Source organism: Megalobrama amblycephala, linkage group LG18 (genome assembly GCF_018812025.1).
Source record: "Megalobrama amblycephala isolate DHTTF-2021 linkage group LG18, ASM1881202v1, whole genome shotgun sequence".
NCBI lineage: Eukaryota > Metazoa > Chordata > Actinopteri > Cypriniformes > Xenocyprididae > Megalobrama > Megalobrama amblycephala.
In genome coordinates this window covers 27,517,917-27,545,503 of record NC_063061.1, presented here as the reverse complement: position 1 = coordinate 27,545,503, position 27,587 = coordinate 27,517,917, and the positions used below count along the sequence as shown (strand labels likewise).

General features: G+C 34.4%; 2 protein-coding genes and 1 long non-coding RNA gene across 7 annotated transcripts in view; 2 read left to right on the top strand and 1 right to left on the bottom strand.

The window, feature by feature from the left end:
• Nucleotides 1-26: 26 nt before the first annotated feature.
• esm1 (endothelial cell-specific molecule 1) lies at nucleotides 27-3,064 on the top strand. The gene is made up of 3 exons (XM_048167282.1): nucleotides 27-714; nucleotides 2,003-2,146; nucleotides 2,291-3,064. The coding sequence occupies exons 1-3, from the start codon at nucleotides 408-410 to the stop codon at nucleotides 2,371-2,373; spliced, it is 534 nt and encodes a 177-aa protein (XP_048023239.1). The 5' UTR covers nucleotides 27-407; the 3' UTR covers nucleotides 2,374-3,064.
• A 1,265-nt stretch (nucleotides 3,065-4,329) lies between these two features.
• On the bottom strand, nucleotides 4,330-25,478 carry LOC125253052. 3 transcript variants are annotated; one of them, XR_007181344.1, is made up of 4 exons: nucleotides 24,903-25,474; nucleotides 22,454-23,138; nucleotides 20,743-20,977; nucleotides 4,330-5,568 (listed from the first exon to the last, which is right to left on the bottom strand). It is a non-coding gene; the product is annotated as an uncharacterized LOC125253052 (long non-coding RNA). The 3 variants fall into 3 exon arrangements; XR_007181343.1 differs by lacking the exon at nucleotides 4,330-5,568 and having other exon boundaries at nucleotides 20,524-20,977; nucleotides 24,903-25,092; nucleotides 25,229-25,478; XR_007181342.1 differs by lacking the exon at nucleotides 4,330-5,568 and having other exon boundaries at nucleotides 20,524-20,977; nucleotides 24,903-25,478.
• arhgap24 (Rho GTPase activating protein 24) overlaps nucleotides 20,973-27,587 on the top strand; it is a 143,871-nt gene continuing 137,256 nt past the window's right edge. For 2 of the 3 annotated variants that reach the window (XM_048166794.1, XM_048166791.1), the window contains exon 1: nucleotides 25,478-25,898. The gene's annotated coding sequence lies outside the window, so the exon portion shown is untranslated. Of the gene's footprint in view, nucleotides 20,994-25,477; nucleotides 25,899-27,587 lie in introns of those variants that run through there. The other variant, XM_048166793.1, reaches the window with a different exon arrangement.

Sequence of the window (27,587 nt, the reverse complement as noted above, 5' to 3'; positions counted from 1 at the left end):
CTCATGTAAATTGAGATGATGAACTTAAACCCTTCAACCCAAAACATCTTGTCATGCACGTTCACGCGGAGCCGCGGGGGTCACAGAGGTCATCTTTAAAAACCTTCAAACAAACAACTCCAGACTTCAGTGATGACATCAATTCCTGGATGGCAGCACGGCTCTAATTCCACTTCCACGCCGGATTTCTAAAACAGGGAAGGGGGGAGGCTGGCAAATAGACAACAACACCGGATTGAGGAAATTGACGAGGGCATACTATGTGCAAAACAAACTTGTTTAAAGCTGACAGCCATGCAGTCCGAGCTGTTTCATTCACTATCACATCTAAGAAGAGGACAGCTCCTCCCTAGTGCACTAGACCCCGAGCACAGCATCCAGCGTGGTGTTCGCCATCACTTCAAGTCATGCATTTCTACGCGATCCCGGTGTTCTTGTTGATGGTGTTTGGAGCTGCTGACGCGTGGGGACCCGGTGGTAAATATGCCGTGAACTGCCCGGACAAATGCAACCCCGCGCAGTGCGGCTCGACGCAGCGCTGCAGGCGCACGGTGCTTGATGACTGCGGATGCTGCCAGGTCTGTGCGGCGGGACGGGGAGAGCACTGCTACCGCACCGTGTCCGGGATGCACGGCGTCAAGTGCGGACCGGGACTCTTCTGTGACTTCTACAAGGATGAAGATGATTATGGAGATGAATATGGCATCTGTAAAGGTACAGTCTGCTGTGTGCACCTGCTCAGGCAGATGGGGTTGTGCATGGGGAATTCACATATTCAAAGTAATGATTTTGTAATTAGTTATGTCTTCAGTATTAACACAACTGAAGTTAAAATCAAATGCAACTTTCAGAGCAAGAGAACATTTAAATTTAACTTCAATTAAGGTGATATGAAGACATAGAAAAACACTGAATTATTACTTTTCTCTAACCAAAGAGATGAATCACAGATCATTTCTTTATATAAAGCAATTTACTGAATATATAAATATATACATACAAATACTTGGTATATAGCATCCATATCTGTAATATATCTCATGTAAATTTATGTTCTATCTATATATCTCTCTAAAATGAATTGAGATATATTATAGTTTTTTTTTACTAAGTAGTTTTTACTAATGTATTAGCTTTATGCGGACATTTAATAAGATATAAGATAATTTATATCAAACCTTTAATATTGTGTCTCCTGTGATCAATATAGTTTTCATAAAGGCTTTTTTTTAAAAAAAGAAGATATGTGTATGCAAGAAAAAAAAAGTGTGTGTATATATATATGTATATATATATATATATACACAAATGGCCTTTACAAATAATCATTGTATAATTGTATAATCATATTTATATATTTCAAATATATATAATTCAATTTCAGATTACACATGCAAAAAAATTCAAAAACAGTTACAAAGTGACAAAATGACAGTCAACAATGAAAAAAGTGAAAAGATTGTATATTAGTGATAATATATAAATAAAATAAAATAATATAATATATAAATAAAAAAAATTTTTTACAGTGTAATATATATATTAGTGTTCAAGGCTGTTTTTTTTTTTTTTTTTTTTTTAGAATATTCAAATATTTACCAAAACCCTCATGGTTATCTGAAGGTTTTGGGGTGGTCTCAGCTTACAGGTTAAAGAACAGTTCAGCATACTAAAGCAAACTCACCCCAGAGTGTCTTTTCTGTGAAGTCCTTCTAGGGCCCCTCAAATTATTACTTAATGTATTATGTAAGAACAACGTGAGTTGGTGAATGAACACTTTGTATTAGGGGAACACACTCACTCAGGCCTTAAATAGAGCCTTACCACAAGTGTTAGATGTAAGTGAGTCTGTCTGATCCTTTTACACTTTACACAAACACTGGATCAGCAATGAGCAAATATCTTCAAAAAGAGAGTATTTACCAATGACAAGTGGAAAAGTCATGGCAAATATTTACCTACAGATCCTGTAATGGCTAAACGTGTTTGTTTCTCTCATCAGACTGCATGTATGGAACTTACGGTATGGAATGTCGGAAAGCATGCAACTGTAAAGCAGGTGGACTGTGTGACAGAGAAACGGGAGCTTGTCTGTCCTTTAAATTCTTGGCTAAAATGGCCATGCTGAAATCTCATTCAAGTGAAGGTGAGTTTAGTGTTTATTTAAGTGCACAAAATCATTTTTAGTAATAATTTTAGATTTTTAAAAATCACTTGAAGTGTCCTTTGATATAAAGTGAAATTGTGTAGAATATTATTATTATTCTTTTTTTTTTTTATCATATGACAGGTAATGAATTGGGCTCGGGTGACACGAACACTGAAACCAGCAGCAATCGATCCTCCGCTCGCAATTTTCTCACCCCTCGCTGACAGCAACTCTCACTCTTCAGTTAGTGTACATGTAGCATAATATATTAAAGGACCAAATGGATATATTTTAATATGTTTAAAATGGTCAAAGAAACAATGTTTTATTCTGTATATTTTACAGATGTGTATGCAAGTTATGTATTTATTCCAAAGCATGTCACCATGAATTCACATGTCACTCGCTCACACACACACTCAAATAAATATGCAAATATCCATCAGAGTTTGATAACACAATAATAATGTTCCCTCAGTGACTTATTATGCTGAAACACACAAATGAGATGTCAAAATTGTGGTTGAACTGAATGAACACACACACAAACAATTGCACATTATGAATGTAATACAATTAAACATGCAGCAGTGTTTATATAATCATATTTAATTACATACACATTCTAAGATTATATATCAGACCCAGATCCAAGACTGATCAGCATTAGCATCAGTTATGACTTTAATATGGCAACACATATTTGATGGTTTCTGTGATTCTAAACAATTGTTTTTAATGTGGTATATTAAGGCCAAGGAGATTATTCTAAATTATGTACTGTATATCCTTCTAATTTGTGTGTAAATTATTCTCAGTGAATTTTTGCTTTAAAACCCTCTTGAAGGAGATATGAGTTCTTACTGCTTTATGTATGAAATTTAAAATAAAAACATCATTCTGTGAGGGAAAAAAGTCTCTTGATTTATTTTTCTATTTTTTGTCAGGTTTTTAAAGTGGAATCTTTTTTTAAAATATTTTAAAAGTGTGGTTTAGATAACAATGGTTTAGATAACAATATTTTGAGTTTCTGTTGATTAAACCAATCGCCTTCATTGTATTAACTCAAAATTTTAATTTCAATGAACTCAAAATTAAGGCAACCAGTTAAACCAACAATTCTTTATATATATATATATATATATATATATATATATATATATATATATATATATATATATATATATATATATACACACACACACTACCATTCAAAAGTTTGGAAACATGACTATTTTTAATGTTTTTGAAAGAAGTCTCTTATGCTCAATCAAGCCTGCATTTATTTGATCAAAAATACAGAAAAAAATAATAATATTGTGAAATATTATTACAATTTAAAATAATGGTTTTCTATTTTAATATACTTTAAAATATGATTTTTTTTCTGTAATGCAAAGCCGAATTTTTATCAGCCATTACTGTCACATGTCACATGATCCTTCAGAAATCATTCTAATATGCTGATTTGATACTCAGTTATTATCAAAGTTGGAAACACTTTTTTTAGGATTCATTGATGAATAAATGGTCAAAAAGAACAGCATTTATTCAAAATAGAAATATTTTCTAACAATATACATCTTTACTATTACTTTTTATCAATTTAACACATCCTTACTGAAAAAAGGATTAATTTCTTCCAAAAAAATAAAGAAAAAATACTGACCTCAAACTTGAACACTAATGTATATTGTTACAATAGCTTTAATTTAAATAAATGCTGCTCTTTTTTAACTTTTTATTCATCAAAGAATCTTGAAAAAAAGTATCATGTTATAAAAAATATTAAGCAGCACAACATTTGTAATAAATCAGCATATTAGAATGATTTCTGAAGGATCATGTGACACTGAAGACTGGAGTAATGATGCTGAAAATTCAGCTTTGATCACAGATATAAATTATATTTTAAAGTATAATATAATAGAAAACCATTATTTTAAATTGTAATAATATTTAATATTTAACTGTTTTTTTTTTCTGTATTTTTGATCAAATAAATGCAGGCTTGATGAGTAGAAGAGACTTCTTTCGAAAACATTGAAAACAGTAATGTTTCCAAACTTTTGAATGGCAGTGTGTGTGATATATATATATATATATATATATATATATATATATATATATATATATACATTCAGTATACATGTGTTGACATGTTGATGACACTGATTTGAGAATTATAGCTTTATTTTATATTTAAAATTCTGTCTTTAAAAAACTATACTGAAATTTAGATTTAGCAAACTTTAAACAGAAAAAAGTAAAACATGAACTTTTTTTCATGATAAAATTAGCTCCTAACTTAAGGTCACATATATATCTATGTGGTGTTTTTAATATGCTTTAAGATGAACCATATGCAAATTCATTGTCAACACCAACGCCATCACAGTCAACACCATTGCGCAGTATTTTCTCTTTAAAACTGCAGTGATCTAAAGACAGCCTCAGTTTAAAATCGCTGGTGTTTCTGACGTCACAGATTACCTTGTAACCAATCGCGTCAAAGTGGGATCGTCAATGAGTGGATCTCTGAACTGGTGAGTGAGTGGAGGCGGGGCTAATTTGCATATTCATAGACGGCATATACTAAATGAGGCAAGGGTGTAGAGTTACATTCAAGCTATTTTAAGGCTTAAAGAATGGAAAAAATGTTTAAATATGTCATTTTGATGATCAAAGATGATTTTTAAGGGATAAAATGACTGACTAGGGGGACTTTAAAACCAACATCCAAAACCACTGCTAGAGGAAAATAGGTGTATTTAGAAAGCATGGTGACATGCTTTGGTATTTGTATTCAGATCAGATTTAATTGTGTAATTAGACTTCACCCATAAAAAAGTTACTGATACAAACCTTTTGTCAACTTCTCCATGTGACAACTAGCCCCGAATACAAACAAGTAGGCCTTCTGCTTACAATTAGACACATTTTTTAACTAATACAAAACCAAATACAAATATTCTACACCCTTAAAAATAAAATATAAACTTTGAAAATGTATGTAAAGTGCATTCAGATGCTTTGACCTCCTTTACAGAGGTTTCTGTATGAAAACTGCCCCGTGACCCGTCCTCATCCTGAGCAGTACAGCAGATGCGCTTCAACACAAGTTCTGAAAATACCCACCGCTGACTATTAATAACCGTCAGATCCCTCACCTCGCAGAGTTCTCATATGAGACTGTTTCCCAGCATCCCACTTGTTTGTTTCCTGTGTTTCCTGACACCTGTGAAAATGGCCTTACTTCCTGTTGTTGTTGTGTCTGCCTCTGGGACAGGATTCAAAAACGGCTGGAATTTCTCAACTGACACACGTCACCACAGGACAGGACGGGAATAGAGGAATGTCACGCTTCCGTCATTGCAGCAGGTTAACAAAATATCTTCAGCGCAGCAAACTTCATGTCACTGAAACATAAACAGGTTTATTGACGTGTTTCTGAATGAAATCAAAATTGTGTTACTTAAACTAAAAACATGACAAAAAGTGTCTCAGTGTAAATGGAATTCATAAACGTGCATTGCACGAACACATGCCATAATTAATAAAATGTGCTGAGAAATCGAGTCCCCCCAGCAATCACGTCTCCTTTAGGACCCGGAGTGATCCTATTGATTCAACAGACTTTTAATGGGTAGTATTTTTAGCGCCTGATTACAATTCCTGTTATGATTTATATTGTTTAAAATGTGACCATTAATGTCTTTTAAATTACATGGTTCATATACTAGTAGTATATAACTGAAGCTATAGGTTCAGAGCTATAGGTGCTCAGAGTACATATGGTCCCTCTCTAAATAGTGTTAAAATAACACTGAAGCAGAGTTAAAGTTAATGAGATAATTAAGCAATTATTTAAGTAATGATTGCACATTAGTGATGAACACCTGCTGTTAACAAGCAGAATCACTGAAGAAAAGAGAAACACAAGAACTACAACTGACTTCAGTCACAGCCATATTAATTGCTTAATTATCTCATTAACTTTAACTCTGCTTCAGTGTTACTTTAACACTATTTAGAGAGGGACCATATGTACTCTGAGCAGAGTTGATTTAACTCTGGGGATTTTACTGTGTACTGTTTTTTTTTATTAGATTATGTACTAGCATAGCATACATCTACCCTATTAGCCTGCTAGCTTAGTTTAAAATATTCGTTTTTTTTTACTTCCAGTATACTTCCCAATTACATGTTTCAAATGAATGATGTTTAGCATGACAATTAATGTATTTAAAATGTATTATCTTATTATTATATACTATACCACACTGCTAAAATTACCATTAAATTACCTTTACAGAACATAGTATGTTCCAACAATACTTTTAGGCATGAGTGTATTTCCAGTTTGTTTGTTTTTTTACGCAATACATAGGCATTCATTTCATATTTCAAGTATGTTAATTGTGCACAATGTAATAAACATCATACAAATATGTTGTAATTAGTCAAAACATTGCAATAACAACTTTTGATCAGGCATTACCGCCTGGGTCGAAAAGGAGAACTTATTCCTGGAGGGGGACTCAATTTCTTATGACACCAAGCCTGAAATGTATGCATTTAACTGTCATTTGGGTCATACAAGGAAATAGAACAACATATAAGCTCAAGTCATTTCCATCGAGGGTTTTTTAATGGCCAAAAAGCCCACCTTCCTGTCAAAGCTTATTTTTAGAGTCCCATTCGGGAGCATTTCTTGAGCATTTTCCTTCTTTTCATGCATTGTTTCCTCAACAGGCGCAACGATTCTTTCCTCTATAAGCCACAATGAGCTTTAGTATGAGACACCTTTGACTTTATGGCACTGCCAATGACTCTCAGTAAAACACACACACGCACACACTTTCCACAGACATAATGATTTTTATACTGTACAAACTGTATTTTTTATCCCTTGTCCCTAACCCTACCCCTAAACCTACCCATCACAGAAAAATTTCTGCATTTTTACATTTTCAAAAATCATCATTCCGTATGATTTATAAACTGTTTTCCTCTTGGGGACCAAAAAAATGTCCCTACAAAGTCAAAAATCACTGGTATTACTATCTTTGTGGGGACAAAATAACAGAGTTTACCAGGACCACACACACACACACACACACACACTATTTGCTCTTTTGCAACTTTAACCATCAAGATTTACAGCAGATCTAACAAAGATGAATCAGGATGTTCGATAAAATCTACCTCAATCTAAAACTAAATTCTCTGATATGTTAGACAATGAACATCCTTTAGCACTTTTACACAATATTATAATATAAAACATTTTATATTTGCAATACATTTCAACAAAATGTATCTGTTAACTATTCAAACCTTTGGAGTCTGCAAGATTTTTTATGTTTTTGAAAGAAGTCTCTGCTGCATTTACTTGATCAAAAATACAGTAAAAAACAGCCATATTGTAAAATATTATTATATTTTAAAATAAGTTTTCTTTTTGAATATATTTTAAAATGTAATTTATTTTTTGTGTGATTTTCAGTCTTCAGTGTCACATGATCCATCAGAAATCATTTTATGCTGATTTGCTGCTCAATTATTATTCAGTTTTTGATGCTTGATATTTTTGCGGAAACCATGATATTTTTTTTTCAGGATTCTTTGATGAATAGAAACTTTTGAATGGTAGGGTATATGAATCTCATATGTGCAAGAAACGCCATGCTCTTTATCTGATAGGCTATATTATATATGTATTTAATATCACATTTGATCAATCTGCTGAATAAAAGTATTAATCTTTTCCTTTCTTTTTTTGATCGTACTTACCCCAAACTTTTTAATTGCAGTATATCACAATTTCCACAAAATTATTAAGCAGCAAAGACATTGATAACAACAAGAAATGTTTCTTGAGAAGCAAATAAGAATGATTGACACTAAAGATGCTGAAAATACAGCTTTGCCATCACAGGGATAAATTACATTTAAAAAAAAATATTAAAAAAGAAAACAATCATTTTAAATTGACATAATATTACACTTTTTACTGTATTTCTGATTAAACAAATGCAGCCTTGGTGAGCATAAGAGACTTCCTTCAAAAACATAATTATTTCAAACTTTTTGCTGGAAATGTACAAGTGAGAAGAAAGAGAACTGTGGAGTTTTGCAAGATAAACTGACGTCACTGACACTTGGTTATTTTTCATTAAACTCTTCTGAATATGCGTGACCATGACCCGGTCAAGACACAAAACATGCTGACGGAGAGACAGACAACAGGAGAGAGAGAGTTGAAGAGGTCTCTGATAACACAGATCTGCTCCGTGCTTCGCTCAGGCACGAATGCAGCGGTTCATCATTCCCCTGAGAACCAAGGAGCAGGAGTCCCGCGGCCAAACAAAGGCCTCGTTCGGAAAAACAGGAAGGAGTTGGTGAGAAATACCCTTTATCTGACTCCCCGAACACGTCAACATCGCCCTTCAGAAACAAAGGTGTACAAAGCACCTCGTAAATACGCCTGATTTACGGCAACGGGCCGTGTTGATATTTCGACGCCAACAGGTTGTTTATTAGCCTGGGCGAAGTGCATAACGGTAACCCGAATGAGTGTTAGGTCACGACCTTCGCAGAAATGAAGCGACGTCTGGGTTGTCCACTTCAACAACAATGAATCGGATGTCTAAATTTAGGAATAAATACACAGACGAGAAATTGATTAGATGTTTGGAATTCCACAGGCCTACAGAGTCGTGAAAACGCTCCGATAATGTCTCGAAGTGGCTTTGAAGCCGACAGCCAACATTTCTGCACACAAAGCGGTCACGACTTTACACTGCTTGTGGAGGTGTTTAGGTTGACAATGTGTGTGAAATAAACCATTTCCCACAATCCCTAATCGGTTAGAATTGATGGGTCAAGGTTTGGCTCTGTTAGCCCCCTGCTGGTAGTTTCTTTCACTACACCATCTGGACGCAAATGATTTAATTTTTTTATTTTTACATTGATGCCTAATCAATTGTAGCTTGTGCATTTTGAGGAAATATCATTTTTTTCATACAAATATTTCATCGTATTATAGTAGACCGTTTTCTTTAGTGTCAAATGGAGTTAGAAGTTTGAGATTTTAATGTTTTTGAAAGAAGTCTCTTTTGCTCACCAAGGCTGCATGCATTTATTTGATCAAAAATACAGTAAAAACAGTAATATTGTTAAATATGATTACAAATTAAAATGACAGTTTTCTATTTGAATATCTTTTTAAAAATGTAATTCATTTCTGTGATGCAAAGCTGAATTTTCAGCATTATTACTCGTCTTCAGTGTCACATGACCCTTCAGAAATCATTCTATTATGCTGATTTGCTGCTCAAGAGACATTTCTTCTTATTATCAACGTTTTCAAAAGTTGTGCTGCTTAATATTTTTGTTAAAACTGAATTTTTCAGTATTCTTTGATAAACAGTCAGTTCAAAAGAACAGCATTTTGTGTCACAATTTTAATTTTTTGGCAACATAAATGTCTTTACTCTCACTATTGATCAACTATTGTTACAAAAAACTTTTTTTGAACAATAGTGTACATTTTTCCTACATTAAATAAAATTATCTTTAATGGTAGATTCTTTACCAATTAATATATAACTAAATAAGTAAAATGGCAGATTACTTTTAGCAATACTATTTCCCTTATTAATCTAATATTTATTAGGGGTGTAACGATATTCAAAGCAAAAATGGGAAACGGAAAAACGCGATGCACCACTCACTGTAAGTTACCACGATACTCTCATGGTGTACCGACGCGCCCTGCCTATGCCCACAGGATCTACACGACGAATACAGCGTTGTAGCCTAACCACCAATAATAGCAATATGCTCCACATTTTGTTACTTTCGATAAAGAACATAGTGTCATCTTTCAAATTCTGTCCATTTTATCTCAAATTCTAAGCAAAAAAATGCATTTTGATGCTCTTTAATGTGGTGTGACAGATCACTGCACAGGCGAATCATCATCGTGATCATCTCTTCCTCTTTAATACTACTAGTTACAGAATAAACATGAATGAACATCTGAAGGTATGTTGAAAGATGCAGTACAACTTACAGAAACGTATAATATGTCATGTAATCGCTCAATCATCAGTAGGCTTGTTCGAGATTACAGCTTGTAAACACTGTCACCTGGCATTTACTTCAGGCGAGTCCACAGCTTGTTAGTTCGCCAGAGAAATGAACTCTTTTGCTAAATATATGCACCATATTAGCCTATATATACATTATATTTTACTTAACTTGTTAGTGATGTTTTAATTATTCAATGTATGTTTAAAATTTGTCATGAAAATGTCAGCCACTGTGTAAATGATTATATTTTAACAAGGAATTGGAGTAAAAACACAATTTTATAATTAGATTTAGAAGTTAATGTAAAAAACGCCTTATGTGCAGTTTACATGTTTGCATACAATTTGTTATTTGAGTGTTGATTATTATATATAAAAATAAATAGCAACTGAATTTAGGCTAACTTGGGCTCTGTTGTTAACATTTAGTAATGTGTAAGTAAGGGCTCCCTATAGTTAAATCCCCAGAGTTAAAGGTCCCGTTCTTCGTGATCCCATGTTTCAAACTTTAGTTAGTGTGTAATGTTGTTGTTAGAGTATAAATAAAATCTGTAAAATTTTAAAGCTCAAAGTTCAATGCCAAGCGAGATATTTTATTTAACAGAAGTCGCCTACATCGAACGGCCAGTTTGGACTACATCCCTCTACTTCCTTCTTTAATGACGTCACTAAAACTGTTTTTTGACTAACCTCCACCCTAAGGAATACACAAAAAAGGGGGCGTGGTCTTGTTGCGCTCCCACGGAGAAGAGCAAGAGTTGCGTTTGTAGAGTGTGTTTGTCGCCATGTCGTCGAAACGCTGTTATTTTCATCCCGCAGTCCAATCACCTTTGTTTGGCCTTCCCAGGGACGCTGTACTTAGAGATCAATGGTTACAATTTATGTTTAACTCGGTTCCCACATGTAAAACTATGTGCAGCACATGTTTACAATAACACTGAGCGCATGCATCTCCACGTTATGGTAAGAGGCGTGACTTTTCCGGGCACGGTGCGCTCAGAGCCATAGAGGCTCTGGGTGCGCTAAGCTGCTGTCGATTCACAACACAGGAACCGCTGGCACAATCAGAACTCGTTACGTTTTTCTGAAGGAGGGACTTCATAGAACAAGGAAGTCATCAGCCCGTTTTTATGACAGTGGAAACAGCGGTATACAGATAAGTAAATTATGTGAAAAATACAGTTTTTTTACATGCGAAACATGAACACATGTTATATTGCACACTATAAACACAATCAAAGCTTCAAAAAACCACGAAAAACGGGACTTTTAAATCAACTCTGCTCAGATAACATTTGGTCCCTCTCTACATTAAAATAACACTGAAGCAGAGTTAAAGTTAATGAGAAAATATGCTGTTTGTGGAGTTGTTTAATCCGATCTTGAGAGATTTAATGTCTTTTATCTTCAGTTGATTTATTCTAAGGCTGTGCTGGAAGTCATTTGTAGTTATTGTGTTTCTCTTCAGTGATTCTGCTTGTTAACAGCAGGTGTTCATCACTAAAGCCCCGTTCACACCGCCAGCGACTTTTTCGCTGCATGTCGCTAGTCTCCTACTGTGAAGTCGCTTGTGGGCGTTCCTAGTGCTGTCGCTCTAATGTCATTGGTAGACTGCACATCTGATCATATCTATAGAAAATGCAGTCACAAATGATATATAAAACTAAGAAATCATTCTAATTGGACAAGGAATTAGGTTTAAAATAATTAAAAGTAACATTCTGCTGTTGTAGAGTGTTGTGACTGCAGAGCTCGGTGCATTAAATAATTAACTAGATTAACGATCGGTCTATCAACAAATTAAACTCACTCATACTGTCAAAAATACTACAATGTCATTCGAATTTGACAAATAATCAATTTTCTTGTCCCTAATAATAAACACAATGCAGGGCAAACTGTAATATGAACTGCAGCAGTGCTAAATTGCTCACAGCATCATATAATAACAACACAAAATGTATGAATCAAACTCACAAGACTGCCGACCGTTTCTTTTCCACGCATCATTTAATTATATCCACGTATGTACAGTCAAATCATATAAAACAGTGAAATCGCTCCGGAACTATCCCTGTCTGTCTTGCCTGCACTCGAGACTTGACGTGAGCTCCAGAGAGCTTCATTCCTATTGGCTGTCGCTCGCGAAATTCGCTCCTGATTTGCATAAAGTTGAAATATCTGAACTTTTGTCGCTTGTCTCTCGTCGCTTGCCACGCCTACATTCCGTCGCCAACGGTCACTGTCGCTCTTGTCGCCGGAAGTCGCCAGCGCTCCATTGAAATGAATGGGATCCTGTCGCTTTGTCGCTGCTTGTCGCTGGCGGTGTGAACGGGGCTTAATGCTCACTCATAATCTTAATTAATCGCTTAATTATTTCATTAACTTTAACTCTGCTTCAGTGTTACTTCAACACTATATAGAGAGGGACCATATGTAATCTGAGCAGAGTTGATTTAACTCTGGGGATTTTGCTGTGCAAAGATCTTTTTTTATATCCTTAAGAAAAATTTTTCTCTTACCTATTTTTACATATCACAAATTGTAAAAAAAACAAAAAAACTGTAATTTGTTTCAGTCAAACTGAATTGTTTTTCTTTCAGATCCCACCCTTAACTGCCTGAATAATATAATGTTATTCAAGAAAAAGTAACACATCTGTATTTCAGTGATAAATATTCTCGGTTATTTTAACCTGCAGAGCTCATGTCTTTGGTATCAGTCAGTATAATGGTTATACACTTTTCCTTTATATTTTCTGACATTCCATCACATAAAATATCCAAATATTGATGTTTTCAATGCATGGCTGTTCATCACATAGTTCTTTGTTTTTATAAAAGACTCAGGCTTCTTATCACTGTTGGGCAGATCAACATATCACATCACAGAATAATGTAGATGATTTTTTTTTCTTGTCTTATCATGGGGTATTTGAGTGAGGGAGGGATGAGCGTGCGAGCGGTACTGATACCTCCTGTTGTTCTCACTACTTACTGTTATCTAACGGAAAGAAAACATTTCACAAACAAGATGAAAGACACAAACAGCTCATTATGTCTGAGGAAATGATCTACAATTATTTACGATACATGCGCTTTGTATTTTTAAGAAAATCATTGGTCATTGCAATTATAAAAAGAACTAATGAAAGCAAAATGGTGAAAAAACTGTTAAAATGGAGACCATTTGCATGACTTAAAGTGTACAGTATCTCATAAACATTAAGTGTTAACTATAATGTAACCTTAATATGACCCTAATATAAACAGTGATGTAGTTCAAGGAGAAAACAACAATTAAATACCAGCTAGCCATGTCACAAACAAGCGACAAGTGAACTGTAATAATATACACTGAGAAAATTACAGTAACTCAAGAGTAAAGTATAATCTATTAAAAATGATGTTTTATCTTCACTCTCACACAACCATGTAATGAAGTGTACATGCACGAGGAACAAATACTGTTCAAAAATTCGGTGTCTGTAATGTTTTTAAATATTTTTGAATTATGCTCATATATAGGCTGCATTTATTTGATAAAAAAAATATAGTGAAAACAGCAATATTGTAAAATATTATTATTACACTTTAACTGTTCTATTTTCATATATTCATATAGCATCATTAGTCTTCAGTGTCACATGATCCTTCTAATGTGCTGATTTGCAAGTAACATTTATTGTGCTGCTTAATATTCTTGTGGAAACATTGATAAAATTTAATGGTTCTGATATTTTGTAACATTAGTAATGTCTTTACTATCACTTTTGATTAATTTAAAGTATCCATGTTGAACTAAAAAAAAAAAAAAACTCCTGACCCAGCTAATCAAGGTAGGAATACTAGAAACTTCCAGGCAGGTGTGTTGAGGCAAGTTAGTGCTAAATTCTGCAGGACAGTGGCCCTCCAGGACTAAGTTTGGGCAACCCTGATTTAGACAGAGACATTCTGGCCACTGGGTGGCACTAATGTCTAAGAAATATGTTTATAACTTCATTCTTCACTATAACCTTTTCCCTCTCAAGTTCTGACAAATAGTAGACTAGCCAACATGACCTTGCATGATATATTATTTATAATGATTAATAGTTATTAGTTTAGTGTGCTGAAGAGAGAAGTAAATTTAATAAATTACATATTTTTTTGGTTAGGTATAAGTTCATATTGCAGCCCTGCTTTTGTTTGTTGTATGCATGTAAAGTCATTGCACAATTTAGGATGTGATGTATTTGTTTGTCTTTTATTTTGAAATGGTCTTGTCACCTGTCCCTTTTTACAATTCTCAGATGAAAGATGCAAAAATTAGCTAACTTATAATAAGTTAATAGAATGTTTTTTGAAACACTTAAAAAAACTAAAAAAAAAAAAAACTAAAAATAAAGCAGTCATAAAACCAACAGAGGGTGATGACCCCTGACAGCACCTGTCAGAGCGAACAAACCCCTCCGCTTTGATACTCAAGTCCCACGCTTGTTCCAGCATGCCTGATCTGTGAGTGGATCGCTCCAACCTGACTCCAGATACTTTCTTAAGACACCTCAAAATCCCTGTAAATCCTTATTAGTTGAATTATTCATTGGAAATTAACTCTAAACTTTGATGTTAGAGCCCTTTATGCCAACTCAGGCACAATCTTCACACTAGTAGTGTGGAAATAAGTGTCAGGAACTGGCCGCTCACCTCAACTCAACAAAAATCCAATAGACTTAAGCCATCTTTCTATTATCTCTGACATTTTAGTGAAAATATTGGACATTTTCTTTGTTCTTGACTAATCTCATAATTTTGATTAAATTATTCCCAACTGCAAAAGTTCAAATATTTCAATGCATCTGTAGCTTAAAGCGAGAAAATTCCCCATGCATCTATCATACTACTCTCTATTGGAACTGAATGACTTCCAGTTTGTTGGAGATATTAAAAAGGTGCTAAAAGGTGGCTGTACTTTAAAGAATATAATAGAGACTAAGTGTGGGTCTCTTTCAACTTGGACTAGAAATGAAAACACAGATAATGCCTTAGCAACTGCTTAGCAATATGCCAAAAGTCCCTCAGAACAACTTAGCAACTGCATAGCAGCTCCCTGGCAACCACCCACATCACAATACCCTGAACCTTGTTCTAGTTTAGGGGTATTTAATTAAAGTTCCAAGAGGTCCGGTCTCTATATTTCTTTCCCAGCGGAGATCTGGACAGTAGCCTACTTTTTTGGAACAGTTAGGCTATATATTTCCATCAGGGCAGCCGTAGTACTTTGTAAAAGAAAAAAATCCTACACAATCAAAATAGTCATCAAAGATGAGAATCTTGGGCTCAGAGAGCCAAAGCAGTGTGAATTTTTACCAAAAAATTCCAAATTATAACATTGCAATTATAAAGTTCTCTTAAAGGTGCAATATGTAATATTTTCTGTCCGCTAGAGGTCGCTAGAGGCTTATTCAAAACAAATGCGTAGCTTGATGATGCCAAGTTTGAGAGCGGAATCTTGGGACATGTGGTCTTCACCTCACAGCCGGTAGATAACAATTGGGATTGGACTCGGGAAGAAATCATGCTCATGGATGCGATTATTAACTTTACTGTAGTATGAAGCAGAGCAGGACTGAGTGTTGTGGGAGCTGAACGAGGCTGCTGGAGCGTTTGCACAACACACGCCGCAAACAGCAGAACTTTTATTATGCCACAGTCGTCTTTGGTGTTTCCATGGTTTCTACGAAATAAAACCGGAAACCGAGGGTAACGCGGGTATGACGCAATTGACAGGCGACTCCTCACGCGTCCCGGAGCCTTGGTTAAAATTGCAATTTTCACACGATTTACAAATATTTGTAAACATTTGGGATATTGTAAGTACTCAAGTGAACAAAATATATAACACTGGCCTAGTGGTTTTTGGATATTTTACTGCAAAATTCTTTAATATGTTGATTAATAATGTTAAATATATGGGAAAAAACTAAATGTCTAAAGGAGCTATGTGTTAACTTGTGTAACTATGTGTAAACCTGGTTTCGTTTCTATCTGTAGATAGAAATAATTATATTTTCGTTTTCTGCAGCGTTTTAGCAAAAGTATCTATTTTGCTGCTCACCGTGTTTCTGCTAGTGTTGTTAAAATAACCGTGTCATCTGCAGCTCTTAATGTGGTGCTTTACGTCTTTTGCGGGAGAGAGAAGCAACGTGCGGAGAGCGGAAATGGCTTGAATGAAGCGCGTTTGGCTTTAGATAAAAATATTAGAGGATGTAGTGCCGAAAAGGTCATTACCGCTCGTTGTTTTGACGCGCTGCTCACGTTAATCTGCAGAAACTGTAAAATGACGCAATTATGTCCAGCGTTCTGGAAGGAACCAAGCCTGAGTCTGGAACTGGACCACGGTCCAAAATTTGAACACCGCTGTTCTAGGGTTTAAGACACTGGTGTCCCTCAAGGCTCTACATTTGGACCCTTTTTTTTTTTTACTTTGAAATGCTATCTCACTTCATATTAAATGAATAAAACATTTCTATTTTGTCTTTTATGAAATTCTACCATTCGAAACCTCAGTCCATCTATTTCATGTGTCAGGACATAAGAGAGCTTAGAAACTGTGGAATGTGTCAACACAGAAACTATCACCACACAAGCAGATTCCTCTCTACTCCCAGCTTGGGTAAACAAGGAGGTTCATCTCGCAGGGACAAACATCTCTCACGAGTTCCGTTCTCAGCAGTCTTTGCTCTACTGGTCCCCCGGAACAATTTATAAGGGTCTGCTGTGACCTCTGACCTGACCTGGCTTTAACATTGTGAACGTGGGTGACCGTCCCATCGCAAAGACAGTAAGGTTACTACCCTGGGGCTCAGAGTCTGTGAGAAATGGAGGTTGAATCTTCAGACAGACACGCACACGCAGGAAAACATTTGCACATGGGAAAAGAGACACGATTTGTGATGTTTACTGGTGGAACAGATGCTTATGGTTGTACATCAAAAGGTCAACAAGGTCTCATGTTTATCATTCTAAAAGAAAATAACTGTTTTTCAAGATACATCCAGGGAAACATCACACACTAAGAGTTGGACATCATGACCTCTGACTTGGGGTTTTTCTCTGTAAAATTATGTCTAAATGTCTGAAAAAAAAAAATCAGAATTTAAGAAATGAGAAATTGAATTTGAATAAAAGAGAAGAAATGTAATGATTTATCAAAAGAGAGATTTCATTACACAAATATTTAAGAAGTTTTACAACAAAACTATTTTTTTGTAATTATACCTATTTATTAGCCGATATGTTGAATACTGTTAAATACTGCCACACATTCATTTTAATTTATAATATATATTTGAAAAATATTTTAATTTTGATACTCACCATCACAAATTTTCAACCATATTGTTGTCAGTTTAAAAAAATATATTAATAATAAATATGGACTAAATAACTAAAATGTGAATATTCATATAATAATAAAAAGTATTATTATTGTAATTGTTATATATTATATATATATATATATATATATATATATATATATATATAAAATACATGAGATAATACTATAAGTATTATAAGTATTAATATGAGCAAAATTATATATACTGTATGTATACAGTGCCGCTTGAAAGTTTGTGAACCCTTTGCAGAATCTGTGAAAATGTGAAAAATTTTAACAAAATAAGAGAGATCATACAAAATGCATGTTATTTTTTATTTAGTACTGTCCTGAGTAAGATATTTTACAAAAAATATGTTTACATATGATTCACAAGACAAAACAATAGCTGAATTTATTAAAATGACCCCATTCAAAAGTGTGAAACCATTGATTCTAAATACTGCGTGTGGTTACCTGATGATCTATGACTGTTTGTTTGTTTTGTGATGGTTGTTCATGAGTCTCTTGTTTGTCCTGAGCAGTTAAATTCAGCTCTGTTCTTCAGAAAAATCCTCCGGGTCCTGCAGATTCTTCAGATTTCCAGCATCTTTTGCATATTTAAACCCTTTCCAGCAGTGACTATATGATTTTGCGATCCGTCTTTTCACACTGAGGACAACTGAGGGACTCAAACACAACTATTAAAAAAAGTTCAAACATTCACTGATGCTCCAGAAGGAAACACGATGCATTAAGAGCCGAGGGGTGAAAACTTTTTGGGGAACAGAGCTCAGTTTAACTGCTCAGGACAAACAAGAGACTCATGAACAACCATCACACAACAAACAAACAGTCGTAGATCATCCAGGTAACCACACACAGTATTAAGAATCAAGGGGTTCACAAACTTTCAAGCGGCACTGTATACAGAACATAAAATAATAGAAAACGTCTGTTGTGTAATTCATGTATAATTCATACTGATAAATGTTATGTATTATTACTAAAAGCTTATATTAAATATGAATTCAAATTCACATTCAAATTCTGAATCCTGTTTGCTGCCTCAATTCAAATTCAGCAACTAAACTGGAATTTAAAAGGCATTCTTAATTTATCTCTGAATGGCTCACAACCCTCCTAAAGGTCTTACGTCAGCCCAGCTGTTGGTCTTTTATGCCTGACTGGTAGCAGGAAAGCATCTATTATTTTAGCGTCCAATTACAAAGACACATGCCCTGAACAAACATGCCATGTGTTTGCATGCCCTCCCCCATCCGTCCACAAACACCAGGAGGAGACTGAACCTGACCAACTGTTTTGAACACAACTCCCACCTCAATGATATGAGTCTGGTGAAGTCTCTCTATGCAGGTCTGAACCATGCAGCTCCATTTATAGAGCCGATGTGTTGGATAAAGCAGCTCAGTGGGGAGAAGAGACCCATTGTGTAGGAAGAACAAACTTGTTAATGGCTTGATACTGCAGATGAATTAAAAGAAAATCTTAAGTTCTTTTAGTCGACTCATTTGCTGTTAAGAAGCTCATTTTTTGGATATTTTTTAGCTTCCATAACATGGAAACATCCAAAATACACATTTAAGTGTTTGTTTTATTGCACTTTATCTGTTTGGGAGGCAGAAATGCTCACTTCAGTGCCACATACAACTTTCCAGTTTTATTCCTATCTATATTTTGAAGGTTTTATACAATTGGCCTGATTTTATACATTTTATTCATAAAAACATGGTGAAAATGCTTTTTTTCTGGCTGTTGACAGTATTTTCTGATTTATGGAGTGATAAAAGGAGATATCCAAACCCGGCACTGTAAAACTTTTAACTCCGATATATCATCAAAATTGATCAATAACTTTGATCCTGGATTTATCCAATCCTTAGATTTCTGTTTTGGAAATGTATGCAAATTAGTGGATTATTAATTAGATAATTTCTATTTGCATATTTAAACATAAAATTTCATAAATACAAAATTCATTGTCTTAAAGGGTTAGTTCACCCAAAAATGAAAATTCTGTCATTTATTACTTACCCTCATGCCGTTCCACACCCGTAAGACCTTAATTAATCTTCAGAACACAAATTAAGATATTTTGATTAAATCCGATGGCTTCGTGAGGCCTCCATAGCCAGCAATGACACTTCCTCTCTCAAGATCCATAAAGGTACTAAAAACATATTTAAATCAGTTCATGTGAGTTCAGTGGTTCAATATTAATATTATAAAGCGACGAGAATGTTTTTGGTGCGCCAAAAAACAAAACAAAATAACGACTTATTTAGTGATGGCCGATTTCAAAACACTGCTTCAGGAAGATTCGGAGCATAAATGAATCAGTGTGTCGAATCTGCTGTTCGGAGCGCCAAAGTCACGTGATTTCAGCCGTTGGCAGTTTGACACGCGATCTGAATCATGATTCGATACACTGATTCATTGTGCTCCGAATCTTCCTGAAGCAGTGTTTTGAAATCGGCCATCACTAAATAAGTCGTTATTTTGTTTTTTTTGGCGCACCAAAAATATTCTCGTCGCTTTATAATATTAATATTGAACCACTATACTCACATGAACCGATTTAAATATGTTTTAGTACCTTTATGGATCTTGAGAGAGGAAGTGTGATTGCTCCATATGGAGGCCTCACGGAGCTATCGGATTTAATCAAAATATCTTAATTTGTGTTCCGAAGATGAACGAAGGTCTTACGTGTGTGGAACGGCATGAGGGTGAGACAGAATTTTCATTTTTGGGTGAACTAACCCTTTAATGTACTGTGAATCAATTAACTGGGGTATATATATATATATATATATATATATATATATATATATATATATATATATATATATATATATAGGGATATCTGTTAGTTAGTTAAAATATTTTACCCTGTTCACCTGTGACATGCTTTAAGATGCTCTGAGTGGTTTCTGAAAGGTTGCTGGTAAGTAAATGTATGTTTTTTTTTCCTTCAGTTTCGTCATAACACTAGAGGGCATCCCAAAGACTCCATGTCAAAGCTGAGCGGATCTTTAGCTATGGGTCTAATGAGAACAAATGATGTTCAATAAATAATGAATCTTTGTGCCTCAAAAGTTTAAAAATTCAAACCTTCCATCATGATTCAGACTTTCCAGTGGTCGGTCACCACGGCAACAGTTTGATGATCCCAATAAGCATTGTGACCTCTGTCTCTCCTTGTGCATTGTGGGAAATAGAATATCAGCAGCTGTTGCACAGTGGGTCACGGCTGCCCAATGTAACCACAGTGATTAATTATGACACAGAGATCTGGAACCTCTTGAGTGGATGACAAACTGCACCAACGAAATGGGCGGAATTCCATCTGGATACAGAAAAAGGTTAATATTTTTAATTGTTCATAAAGATATTTATGCTTTTTTATAATACATTTAAGCCTGTGCAGCTTAAATTGACCTGATCAGGGGTGTGAGTTTGCACAGTATTATATTGCATTGAAATTTGAGGCATCTGCCCAGAATAAACAGCTCCAAAATACTTTTAAGTTAGATTTTAAAGGGTTAGATGTTCATACCCAATGGGCCATAAAAGCAGGTCAGAGTGATAATTGCAACCAAATGTTTGTGAGTAGTCACAAAAGATAAATTTAACAAACCCACAAGTTAAGGTTATTTTTACTTGCTACTTTTAACTGACTGACTAAATAAGATTTTCCAGATGCCCTGAATCTTTAATATGCTGTTTTCTTCTGTTAAAGAACAGCACAGCAAACTATAGTCTTATGTAAACATTCAACAACACTTAAAAATACAAAATAATAGGAACTGTGCATCATTACAGACTGTACTTTATTTTAAAATGCCTAGTATGTGTCGGATTTATATTCAGATGCAAATTCGGATATGAATCCACATTTAAGTCTAGACCCAGATCCAAAACTATGTTCAGATCCAGATTCAGATGTGAATTCAGATTAAAATCCACATTTAAATCTAGTCCCAGATCCAAAACTATATTCAGATCCAGCTTCAGATCCTAAAAGAGATCGATATTAATTTATTAGAATTCAAATTCATGTTCAGATTTAGATCTGAATTCAGATTAAAATCCACATATAAATCTAGACCTGGATCCAAAACTATGTTCAGATCCAGATATCGAATTTAGATTCAAATCCACATTTAAACCTAGACCCAGATCCAAAACTATATTCAGATCCAGCTTCAGATCCCAAAAGAGATTCCATTAGATCCAAATTATTTTATTAGAATTCAAATTCATGTTCAGATTCAGATCCGAGTTCAGATTCAAATCCACATATAAATCTAGACCTGGATCCAAAACTATTTTTATATCCAGAAACAGAATTCAGATTCAAATCCACATTTAAATCTATACCGGGATCAAAAACTATGTTCAGATCTAGATTCAGATTTAAATCCACCTGGACACAGATCCAAAACTATATTCAGATTCAAATCCAAATTCAGAATAAGATTGAGATCCAGATTCAGAACACAAACGGGATCCCATTAGATCCAGATTCATTTATTAGAATTCAGATTCAATTCAAGTATTGAAATGCCTAGTATGAGTCATATTTCATTCAGATTCAAATCCACATTTAAATCTAGACCCAGATCCAAAACTATATTTAGATCCATATTCAAAATTAGATCCCAAATCACATCCCATTAGATCTGGATTCATGTTTATGGACATGGTAGATACATGCAATTGCTGCTCTGTAAAGATGATCAGCTGAAAGACTGTCTTCTTATACACTTTTACAGTGTCAAGCATTAGTCTCAAAACAGTAAAAGAAAACTTAATAACTCACACCAGGAATAATAAAGTCTGCAGTAGCCGTCAATCCTCCCTCTGTACCTCACACATACGTCTCTCTCCTCCTGCCTGAATCTATCCACTTGAAACTGTGCAGCAATCTTGTCGAAAGGACCTCAGAGAAAACACTAGGATTTAAGCAACCATCTCAAACAAGAGAAAAGCATCCTGTCCTGATAAACAGAAGCAGCTTTTTGGAGAAAATACCTAGAATCAAATAATTTTCACTTTTATGTGCCTGTATTGTACATAAAATTACATATTGTTCATAAAATTCATAAAAACAAAAGAATCAGACAAGAGCATCAACCAACATTCAATTTCCGGTTGACCACATCATATAATTTCAGTCTCATGTTACCTCCAAGTTTACATGCACACAGTCTGTCCTCACAATATCTGGCCAGCGCATTTAATTTAAAGATAATCCTCTTTCTCACACAACACTTGATTTAACCTCGTTTTTACATTTTCTCATTTACAGCACAGCACCATCTTGGATTACAGTGGCACTTCCTCTTGCATACATTTAATGCCAAAGTCATTTTTTAGTTTAAATGGTTGTGGAGCCCCACCCCGTTGGTTGCCGCATTGTGTTTGATGGTTTGATAAGAAAGTCGTGGAAAGCGATGTTCAGGAATGCAGTAGTGTTTGATGTTAGACGTCTGTTTGAAATGTCACTATAAGACACAAAGATCAAGGCACAGTTGAGCTGGAATACTAAAGAGTCTCATTTAGTCATAATACTGTAGGGAAATTTCTATAGTTTAACTGAATCAAAGCAATTTAGAGTCAGGTTTGATCAGTCAAAATAAAAGTCTGATTAAGACAAAATACTACAGAGTTTTAATCAAAGAACTGCTTGCTTAAAGGGTGAAAAAACATGCCTAGGTCAAATGTAAGATTTTTTTGAACTGTGATATTATTTTCAAGACAGTAAAGCACATTTTAAAGGCAAATGTTCATTATCATAATGGTGGTTTTCATTAGATTCCAGACATTATAGACATTACTATAATGTAGAATATTTTACGTATAAAATAAAATGTAAATAAAATGTTTTTAATTAAGCAAAACCCCCCCTTATACATAAATACACACACACACACATATATTATATTATATTATATTATATTATATTATATTATATTATATTATATTATATTATATTATATTATAATGTTCTGGGAACCAAAAATTGTTATCTGGGAGAAAGCTCTCATATTTTATTAAAAAGATCTTCGTTTGTGTTCCGAAGATGAACGTTAGATTAACTTTAGAATAACATTCTTCAAACCAAAAACTAACGTCGTAGTAATGTTCTGGGAACCTTAGATTAATGTTAGAATAACGTTCTACAAACCAAAAATTAATGTTATAATAATGTTAAAGGAACGTTAGAATAACATTCTACAAACCAAAAACTAATGTTAGAATAACATAAAGGGAACATTAGATTAACGTTAGAATAATGTTCTACAAACCAAAAACTAACATTATAATAACGTTAAGGGAACCTTAGATTAATGTTAGAATAGCGTTCAACTAACCAAAATCTAACGTTCTGGGAATGTTATAGTAAAGTTTTGGGAACATTAGATTAACGTTAAAATAACATTCTACAAACCAAAAACTAACATTATAATAACGTTAATGGACGTTAGATCAACATTAGAATAACTTTCTATAAACCAAACCTAACGTTCTGGGAGCGTTCTAGGAACCAAAAATTGTTATCTGGGAGAAAGCTCTCATATTTATTAAAATTATCTGTTTGTGATCTGAAGATGAACATTAGATTAACGTTAGAATAACATTCTATAAACCAAAAACTAACATTATAGTAACATTCTGGGAACATTACATTAATGTTAGAATAACATCCTACAAACCAAAATCTAACGTTCTGGGAACGTTATAGTAAAGTTTTGGGAATGTTAGATTAAGATTAAAATAATGTTCTACAAACCAAAAACTAATGTTATAGTAACGTTCTGGGAACATTAGATTAACGTTAGAATAACGTTCTACAAACCAAAAACTAACATTATAGTAACATTCTGGGAACATTAGATTAACATTAGAATAACATTCTATAATCCAAAAACTAGCCTTCTGGGAATGTTATAGTAATGTTCTCGGAACATTAGATTAACATTAGAATAATGTTCTACAAACCAAAATCTAACATTATAATAATGTTCAGGGAATGTTAGATTAATGTAGGAATAACGTTCTATAAACCAAAATCTGATAAAATACAAAATCCTGGCTAACCAAAACAAATTATAAAAAATAACATTCTGGGAACCAAAAAGCCTCTATTTTCCTGAAACACGCTGTCTTTTTTGGACTGTTGTGTTGAAAAAAAAAAAAAAAAAAACACAGATCATACCGATCATACCCAGGAAAATACCGATAAATTAATTGTGGGATATACTCACGTGAGAAACATGTTCCCTGAATCCTGATGATATTTGATAAATCATGTCGTGTATTAGGGAAACTTCGCGAATGAATCGCTCTTTTGAGTCGGTTCTTTTCAATGAATCGGCCAAACGGTTCAAACGGTCTTTGAAACAATTAAGTGTGAATCATTCGGAAACTCACGCGCTGAATAATTTGAGGGGAAGTCTGTAAAAAAAAAATAAATAAATAAATAAACTTAATTTAGATCGCAGAGAACAATCAGATCACTGGATTAAGTGGATATTCACACACATCCATTACAACAAAATCCATTAACTAAACCTGCGATGTAAAAAGTCACCTGGGTGAGCCGCTTGTGGACGACTCAGTACTGCAGGTGCGGAAATTTTTAGACCAAAAGCGTTGGAAAACACTAACAATACTAATATAAAAAAAGACATTGCCATCTCGCATCTAGGGTGCCAAACGATGCAGTGAGGAGGATGACTGTCACTGTGAGTCTGTATGCAATCTGAACCGAGAGGGAGTTTGTGTGTGAGGTGTTCGGATCTTTCCTCCTCTCACACTTCCTCAAACAAGCTCACGCTCTCTCGCTCTCTCGGTCGCAGTCATCCTGTCAGTGTGTATCGGCAAGGCTCATGTAGTGTTTGTGACTGTATGTTAAGGGGCTGAACTCAAAGCCCCCTGTGGCCGTCCTGACTGAGAGCAAAGGGAGGCTGTCGATTTCCCCCAGAGACCCCAATGCAGATGGTGTGAGCAGTGAGGGGAAAAGTTTATGACAGCTCTGCTGTTTTCGGTTCACGACTGCCCCATGGAGCTTTTTGATTTTACCGATGCAGCTAACGACTTTTACCAGGCTGTTTGACTCAGTAATGCACTTGTATCGGACGGAGTCACGTTCGGGATTGAGTATTGGATCACAGTGAATCCACGTTCTGTATTTATTTTGGTTTTATTGGATTTTTTTTCACTTCACTTCTGTGGACGTTTTCTGGATAGCAGTTTTTAAGGTAATAATAGTCTGTTTACAGTCATTTGGATGCTGCTAATGACAAGTTGGCTGTGTGAATGTGCTTATTTTCTGTTGCGAGACGCGTGCATGTTTTGCTAAGATGTAGAGGTCATCCAGCACCAGAGTATGGTGTGTAGGCTATATATTTATTTCTGCCATAGCCACAGAATGAACTATAATCAGTGTGTAGTGTTGCGCTTTTTATTTATATCTATATGGGTTGGCGTGAAATATCAAACAGTGACAGTAACAGCGTCTTGCTGTGTGACATCCTGAAACTAAACAAGTTTCAAACAAGTTTTACATAATATTTTATTACTTTAAACCGTTTTGTATGTATGCATGCTTGTATGTATGTATGTAGGCTATATATATATATATATATATATATATATATATATATATATATATATATATATATATATATATATATATATATGTATATATATATATGTATATGTATGTGTGTGTGTGTGTGTGTGTATATATATATATATATATATATATATATATATATATATATATATATATATATATATATTTGAATATATATGCCATATAAGAAATTTTTTATTTTTAAGAAATACTACATTTTTGTAGTCTTGAATGACATCTAACATCTTGAAATGAAAAAAAGTTCCTTGACATGTTATTTTGTTATTTGTCAAATATCCATGTATTGTATATTCAAACAAGCCTTAATAAGTTCCATATCTCATTGTTAGTTTCACATTTCTACAGCTGTTGTCTACATGATTTGATCATTTGAGGAAGGAAGAGAGTTAAAATAGCTCAGATGTTCTCCTTTTCCAGCATTTACATTTTAGCTTTGTCTGAAACACTTGTGTTGGGCATCCAAAGGTTGGAGTTCTCAGTTTTACATACTTTGTTTCAGATCTTCTTTCTTTTTGGGAGCAGTAAAAATAGACTCAAATGAATGTTGACATACAGTAACAGCAGAGGTAAATAAATGTGAAAAGCATTAGCGTGGGTTATTTCGGCTTGGAAGATTTGAATGCAGACTTTGGCAAATCTGAGCATATTGTAAAGACCTCTTCTAAAACTCTTAAGAGATCACTGGGGTGTTTTTATCAAACTTTAAGAAAAAAATGGTACAAAAGCTGTCACTGGAATGATACACTTTAAAAAGGTTATAATATGTATCATTGAGGTACTAATATGTTCACTTTTGATACCAATATACATTTGAGGTACTAATATGCAGTCTTTAGGCACAGGTGACAGTGACAGCTTTTGTTTCTGAGAGTGCAGGAGGACAATCAGGGCATTAAAGCCATTTACTCTTCATTTATTCTCATTGCTATCTGAAATAATTGAGATATTAACAAGCTCTCATTTGTGGTATTTATTTTCAATAAACAGAGAAGCATCTCTCATGTTGTGTACTAATAAACTGATCACACTGAATTAAGTCAGCATCTGCAGTCAGTTTGAGGTTCATGTTGAGTTAGAGGAGGTGTGGAGGAGAGCGGCAGAGGGGGAGAGGTAGATGGAGATGCAGATAGAAACTAATGAAAGGAAGAGGCAGGAATGAACAACAATCTGTCAGCTCACTGACACTGTAGGAGATGATGATATCTGGAAGAGAAGGGAACATACAGTTCTGCGATAATTCAGAAACAGAATGGGAAATGCTGATCGTGTCTGTGTGTTTAATTATTTAATT

Excerpts from the sequence above, each read along its gene's own strand:
- esm1 (XM_048167282.1), top strand. The coding sequence starts at position 408 with ATGCATTTCTACGCGATCCCGGTGTTCTTGTTGATGGTGTTTGGAGCT. Across the intron at positions 715-2,002 it reads TGAATATGGCATCTGTAAAG|ACTGCATGTATGGAACTTAC; the intron begins GTACAGTCTGCT and ends TTCTCTCATCAG. Across the intron at positions 2,147-2,290 it reads GAAATCTCATTCAAGTGAAG|GTAATGAATTGGGCTCGGGT; the intron begins GTGAGTTTAGTG and ends ATCATATGACAG.